General features: G+C 47.4%; 1 protein-coding gene across 1 annotated transcript; it reads left to right on the forward strand.

Moving 5' to 3' along the window:
- MRPS24 (mitochondrial ribosomal protein S24) lies at positions 1-6,150 on the forward strand. The gene is made up of 4 exons (XM_079987631.1): positions 1-119; positions 3,421-3,501; positions 4,503-4,614; positions 5,591-6,150. Exons 1-4 carry the CDS (start codon positions 69-71, stop codon positions 5,872-5,874), a joined length of 528 nt encoding a protein of 175 aa, XP_079843757.1. The 5' UTR covers positions 1-68; the 3' UTR covers positions 5,875-6,150.
- Positions 6,151-7,458: the final 1,308 nt, after the last annotated feature.

A 7,458-nucleotide genomic window follows, 5' to 3' on the forward strand; every position in this document is an offset into this window, starting at 1 on the left:
ATCCGGGCACCTTCGCCCTACCCTCTTCTCGCGATATTTGGCCGGTTCTTCCTACGTCGCGTCCCAAGATGGCGGCCCCCTGGTGGAGGGCGACAGTGGCTGCTCGGCGGGGCCTTGAGGCGAGTCTGGGGGCGGTCAGGAAGTCGGTTTTTTGGGGGGTGGGTGGGCTGGAAGGGGCTTCACGCGCTTCACGGAGGGTTCAGAGTATGCAATAAGTGAATTGATAATGGGTGAAAACATAGAGTTTTAACATGTTAAGATATAGAGTTAAGAGAAATAAAAGAGGGTAAGGATTTGCTGATCTGATTATGTAAATGGGAATACAAAAAGGGAAGGTGTGAGGAGGTCAGGAAAATAAGGATATGAGCTTCAAAGTTAGTAAAAGAATAATGGATTTATTCTTTTCTTCTTTTTTACTTTTATCTTTTTTTAAAAAATAATTTTTATTGGTTTTCCAACACAAATAAAAACAAACAACACACTCACATACACAAACAAAAACATATAAACATGTATAATTTCATAATCCTGTTTTCATACCCCTTGTTTCTCCGACTTCCCCATACCTCCCTTTTGCTGCATCCTTATTTTTAACATTTTTTTTAAGCAATTCTCCAATAATTAATTATTTAATTCACTTTCATTACATTCCTTTTTCTTTAACTTATTAGTTACAGCTGCAATTCTCTATTTCTTATTCCCTGACATCTAACACTCCTCAACTTTTTTACTTTTATCTACCTTTTGTGTTTTGTGTATTTTTCTGTTTCGTGTTTTTTCTATTTTGTTGTATTTTGCTAAAAACTTTAATAAATATCTATTAAAAAAAAGGCAGCGACGGCCCCCCCAAGGTCACACGCTTTTCTTTTTTTAAAAAAATCTATTAAATCTATATTTTTTTTAAATATCTATTAAAAAAAAAACATGCCCCCACTCGGCCAGGAAGCGTGTGACCTTGGGGGGGGCGTCGCTGCCTCTCAGCCTACCTCGCAGGGTTGTTGTTGTGGGGATTAATTGAGGGAAGTGGGGAGAGCCATGCGCGCCACCCTGAGCTCCTTGGAAGGGAAAAGGCGGGATATAAACGTGACAAATTACGTTTATGGGGCCTTCGTTTAAAAGACTTCAACGGAGCCTGCCATTTCTGGAACAGGCGCGGTAAACCTTCAGCTGCTTTCGCCATCAGGAAGTTCATCCTGAAGTTTAGTATCTTTACTTTCAGTTCCGGCCCTGCCCAACTTCATGTGCGTCAGGGGCAGCTAGGGTGGTGGCCTGCAGATGTTGGACCACAACAGCCATCAGACCCAGCTAGGGATAAGGGAAAGTGCGGTCCAACAACCGCCACCTTGAAGGTGACCTTTTGTTGTTGTTTAGTCGTTTAGTCGTCTCCGACTCTTCTTGACCCCCTGGACCAGAGCATGCCAGGCACTCCTGTCTTCCACTGCCTCCCGCAGTTCGGTCAAACTCATGCTGGTAGCCTCGAGAACACTGTCCAACCATCTCGTCCTCTGTCGTCCCCTTCTCCTTGTGCCTCCATCTTTCCCAACATCAGGGTCTTTTCCCTCTCATGAGGTGGCCAAAGTCTTGGAGCCTCAGCTTCAGGATCTGTCCTTCCAGTGAGCACTCAGAGCTGATTTCCTTAAGAATGGAGAGGCTTGATCTTCTTGCAGTCCATGGGACTCTCAAGAGTCTCCTCCAGCACCATAACTCAAAAGCATCCATTCTTCGGCAATCAGCCTTCTTGATGGTCCAGCTCTCACTTCCATACATCACTACTGGGAAAACCATAGCTTTAACTATACGGACCTTTGTCGGCAAGGTGATGTCTCTGCTTTTTAAGATGCTGTCTAGACATAAAGGTGACCTTTATGTCTCCTAATTGTCTCTGTATGTTGCACATGCCCAATGCCTTCAACTTTTCCTCATAGCACCTTCACCATCTTTGTTTCTCCTCTCCTGGGCATGTCCCACTTTGTCAACATCATCCTTAAACTGTGTGTGGCCCAGAATTGGGCACTCCAGGTGAGATCTGCCCAAAGAAGAGCAGAGCTTTGGAACCGTTGCTTCTCACAGTCTAAACGCTGTATGATTCCTGGTGGTACAACTTAGAATTGCATTAGCCTTTTTAGCTACTCCACTGTGCACTCCTGATTCCTGTTTAGTTTGTGTTCTATTAAGACCCCTAGTTCCTTTTCACACATGCTCCTGCTAAGCCAGGTGTCACCCATCCTGTTCTTCTCCTGTCAGTATAAATCTTGCATCCTTCTGTCTTCAAAGGTATTCACTACCCCTCACAGTCTGGTGTCTTCTGCAGATTTAATGAGCATCCCCCATCTAAGTTATAGAGGAATATTACAGATAGGTAGCCGTGTTGGTCTGCCATAGTCAAAACAAAATAAAAAATTCCTTCCAGTAGCACCTTAAAGACCAACTAAGTTAGTTCTTGGTATGAGCTTTCGTGTGCATGCACACTTCTTCCAGGTGCTACTGGAAGGAATTTTTTATTTTGTTTTGATAGAGGAATATGTTCAACTATGCCAGGCCCAGAATGGAACCCTGTGGCATCCAACTTGCCTGTTCTCTCCAGGAGCCACACTTTGGTACAGTATATCACCTAAAAATAGCTTGTATTGTCTAGCCCACATGCAAGCAGCTTCCAGTGAAAATGTGCTCGTCTGGCTGTGATAGCTCAGTCGGTAGAGCATGAGACTTTTAATCTCAAGGTCCTTAAACAGAAGCCCTGCGTTGCATAAAAGATTCCTGCATTTCAGACAGTTGGACGAGACGACCCTGAGGGTCCTATGATTCTAGATCTAGGAAGGCATCATTCAAGTCTTCTTTTTGGCATGACAGTCTGCAGCATGCTCCCACAAAGTTGTAGCTGTTATTTCCCTCTTTAAATTGTTTTTTACCCAAGTGTTTAGGTTTGTAGATTTCTTCATTCATGTATGCATCCTTTTAATGATCTGTTCTTTAAAAATAATCCAAGCCCTTCAGTTCCTCCATTCCATTAATGAATCTCATTCCATCATGTTTCAGTAATGGCTATTGAGCAGCATTGCTTTCCTGTCTTAAGATTTTGAGTCCATCCTCTTTATTTCCCGTACAATTCAAACCTTTCCACCATCTCTGTAGCCAGTCCCTTAATTCTAGTTTTCTTCTCTCTCTTTTTTTGAGGACATAACCTTCTTGGAGGCTGAGTGCTGCCAAAATTGTTGGTTCTTGATAACTAAAGGGCACCTCTTTGTTCAGAGGCAACAACATCTCTCAGTAGTGGGTGCTAGAGACCTAGAAAGTGTGGTGTGTGCTTGTGTCCCCTGTACTACAAGGGAGCTGTTGAGCTAACCTAAAAATATGCATAGAGGTTCTTGGTTTGGTTCTCCATTGTGTCAGATGAGTACCTGATTGTCATTCTGTTCTCAGGCCTTTGTAGGGAGTCCTGGCAGTACTTCCTGGCACCTCTCTGCAAGGCGGGATTTCCAGACCACTGTTGCCTGCTGTAAGGTAAGAGTCTGAGAGATCCAAAAGATACTTGGGTGGCTGCTGTCCTGGGAGAGCTGTGGAGCACTCTGCCTTTTTGCAGGAAAGACTGGTTTTTTCCTTCTTGGGTCAGGGTTTCAGATGGGGTTCTCTGACTTTGCTTGCTGCAGAAAGCTAACCACATACCATGCTAAAAGGTGTTGGGAGCACCTTTCATTTTATCTGCAGAGGGATTTTTCTGTATGAATTAGGTCCCCTCACATTTAGGCCAGGGACGCGAGTGGCGCTGTGTGTTAAACCACAGAGCCTAGGACTTGCCGATCAGAAGGTCAGCGGTTTGAATCCCCATGATGGGGTGAGCTCCCGTTGCTCGGTCCCTGCTCCTGCCAACCTAGCAGTTTGAAAGCACGTCAAAGTGCAAGTAGATAAATAGGTACCACTCTGGCAGGAAGGTAAATGCCGTTTCCGTGCGCTGCTCTTGTTCGCCAGAAGCGGCTTAGTCATGCTGGCCACATGACCCAGAAGCTGTATGCCGGCTCCCTCAGCCAATAAAGCGAGATGAGTGCCGCAACCCCAGAGTCGGTCACAACTGGACCTAATGGTCAGGGGTTCAAAGGAGCCTCTACCCCCCACCACTGTCAGGACCTTTCAATAGAAAGGCTGGGTCAGGAAGGGGATCATAATCAGCACCACAGCATTCAAGCAGGGGTGTGGTGGGGGGGTTGGGTCTTCTTTCCCCAAGAGTCTTCTTTCTCTTGTATAAATGTTCCTTGTACAGCAATCTGCATTAGAAAAAAACCACTCCCTTTGGTGCCAAATCCAGAGTCAAAGGTCCTTGTGGATGTATTGTAAATCACCCAGAGGGCTGTGAGGCTCTGCCCACCCCTGGCTTCCTGTGTATTGTGGCACTGCAGGCCAGGGCAAGATGCCTTCCATTATTATAAAGATGGCATGGGATTCTCCTGTGCGCACACATGCTGCTTGTGTGAGAGAGGTAAACACCTCCTGCAACACCTCTCTTGCAGAACCGAGCAGCTCGTGTTCGTGTTGGGAAAGGAGACAAGCCTGTAACCTATGAGGAAGCTCACCCACCCCACTTCATTGCACACCGCAAGGGCTGGCTCTCCCAGCACACAAGTGAGTTGGGGGGCAGTGGGGGGGGGAGGGAATGGGCTGTTCTGACACTTGAATCAAAACTTTTTTAATTTGGAAAAGGTGGAGATGTGCAAGTGGTCTGCGGCCACTCCTTCCTGGAAGGTTTTGGGTTTGGGGCTGTTGTCATCAAACAGGGCCTAGGACACTATTGTTGGGGAAAGGAGGTGGGGGGGGTCATCACTCCTGACATCTTCCACACTGCTTGTGTCTTGAAAAGAGAAACTCATTCGGTGTTCTTGTCTGCAATGGGTGGTTTTCTTGGTAGGTATAGATACTCCCTTGGGACTTGTTATGAGCTGCATACAAAGTTCTTCCAAACCTGGCCTCCTTGGAAGGGTATTCAGTCACTTTGATTTGATTTAATATTTGTAATTCTGCTTTTCCAACAACAGATGCTGAGCTCAAAGCAGCTCACAACAACCACAAGAGCCTTAAATCACAAACATACATTGCAATCATGATCATATCGAACACAGCAGCATATAAATATGCTGTATATAAATAATGCAATTCAATAAAGGCATAATAATTCCCCCTGGAATTGACCTAGGTTGTGAGCCATGTCCTCATTGGCTCGGCCATTTTGCCACCCAGTGAGGTTGTGAACCAAAGGGCTGGTTGAAACCACCAGCGCTAGCTATGACCCTCCTGAATGCAGAGCACAGTGAGGATGGTGCTCCCTGATACAGAAAGTCAGTGTCGTATAGTGGTTAGAGTGTCAGATTAGGACCTGGGAGACCAGGGTTTGAATCCCCACTCAGCCATGAAGCCCACTGGGTGATGTTGGGCTAGTCACTCACACTCGGCCTAACCTACCTCACAGTAAGGATGAAATGGGGAGGATGAGAACTATGTATACCACCTTGAGCTCCTTGGAGGAAAAAGTGGGATCGAAATACAATAATTAATGAATTAATGACCTCCCCCCCTTCCCCTTGTCTTGTTGCCTGCCCTGTAGGTAACCTGAGTGGCGAAGGAGGGGCAGCTGAACGCTCTGTGGAGGATGTCTTCATCCGCAAGTTAATCTACGGCACCTTCCATGGCTGCCTGACCAGCGATATTGTGTTGAAGCGCCGTGCCAACACGCTGATCATCTGCGCCATTTTCCTGCAGAAGCTGCGGCCTTCCAAGTTCTACTTCCTGATTGGCTACACAGAGACGTTGCTCTCCTTCCTGTACAAGTGCCCCGTCAAGATGGAAGTGCAGACGGTTCGTGAGAAGGTGGTCTACAAGTATATTTAGTTCTGGCCGTCCCTGCTGGGGAGAGCTTGTCTTTGAGCCAAGACCCAGCTGGGCCTTCTGCTTCTTGGGCCAGGAGCAGGAGCCTTCCGGCCAGGGACTTCAGAGGGAGTTAGGGGCACCTGGGAACTTCTGCTTGGTAGCCACCTTGTAAGGAAGACGCTCAGTTTGCATGTGAAGGCTCAGAGAATGACTGAGCCCTGGACTCTTGCTGTGAAAGGAGTTGGGGTTTGGGGTTTTTTTTGTTGAAATCCAAACAAAGAATGTTTGTGCCCCTTATTCGTGGCTCTTTCCAGATCTGTTTTCCTGGACTCTCGACTTATATGCCAGGAGCATCCCAGAAGCTGTTGACATCCATTGGGCTTAGCCCTGCTCCAGGCAGGGGATTGAGGTATCTTTGTGGCTATAGCAGCCTTGGTGAAGAAACTGCTCAAAGCATCCCCTCCTATATGGCAGCCTCTTTGCGGTGGTCCTGCAGGTTTCCGTTTGGTGCCAATTACAGAATATTAGGGACGTGGGTGGCGCTGTGGGTTAAACCACAGAGCCTAGGACTTGCTGATCAGAAGGTTGGCGGTTCGAATCCCCGCGACGGGGTGAGCTCCCGTTGCTTGGTCCCTGCTCCTGCCAACCTAGCAGTTCGAAAGCATGTCAAAGTGCAAGTAGATAAATAGGTACCACTCTGGCAGGAAGGTAAACGGTGTTTCCGTGCACTGCTCTGGTTCGCCAGAAGCGGCTTAGTCATGCTGGCCAAATGACCCGGAAGCTGTACGCCGGCTCCTTCGGCCAATAAAGCGAGATGAGCGCCGCAACCCCAGAGTCGGCCATGACTGGACCTAATGGTCAGGGGTCCCTTTACCTTTACATTTACAGAATATCTGGCTCACACAGGCAGTGGGTGGCAGTGAATTCCTTCTGCAGGGGATAACTTTACTGTTCAGAGAACTGGGCCGCTTTTCTTTGGGAGAAGAAAAGGCTAAGGAGTAAACCCTACACAAATCTGAAGCGGAGTTCCTAAGACGGTTTTATGGCACCTTGTACGCCTCCTTCCGGCAACTCCTGCAGCCAAGCTGGTGCCAAATGTACTTCTCTGCTTTCCTTTCGACCACATCAGTGAGGCTGAGGGGGGTGGTCTTGTCATCTGGACAGCCCAGGACCTCCATACACACTGCCCAGGCTTGCACCCTAGAGAGGTTTGGGGGTTTTTTTGCTGCTCTTCTGATAGATGGGTTGTGGACCTTGTCCTTTGTCATCAGTGACGGTGACATCACTCTTTGCTTGGGGCCACTCATACTTGTGCAGCCAGCACCCAGCTAGCACCAACACAGCAGAGAATTGTACTTTCCCAGCACAGATACAGGAAATGTAAATTCCCTGGAGCAGAATAAGGCAGCTGGGTCCTGGGCAGCAAATGAGTAATAACTGTCTTTGATGCGCTATAAAGCAATTGTCCTTGGCTCTCCTCCGTAAAAGAGAGGGAGAACGGTCTGGATTATGCCGTCACTTTTGTGCTGGAGTGGTAAATAGGGCAAGTGCCCAGCCACTGACCTTGTTAAAAATTAGGGAGCTGAAAGAATGATGCAAGCAGTT

The sequence above is a fragment of the Podarcis cretensis genome, assembly GCF_951804945.1.
Source record: "Podarcis cretensis genome assembly, chromosome: 8".
NCBI classification, from domain to species: domain Eukaryota; kingdom Metazoa; phylum Chordata; class Lepidosauria; order Squamata; family Lacertidae; genus Podarcis; species Podarcis cretensis.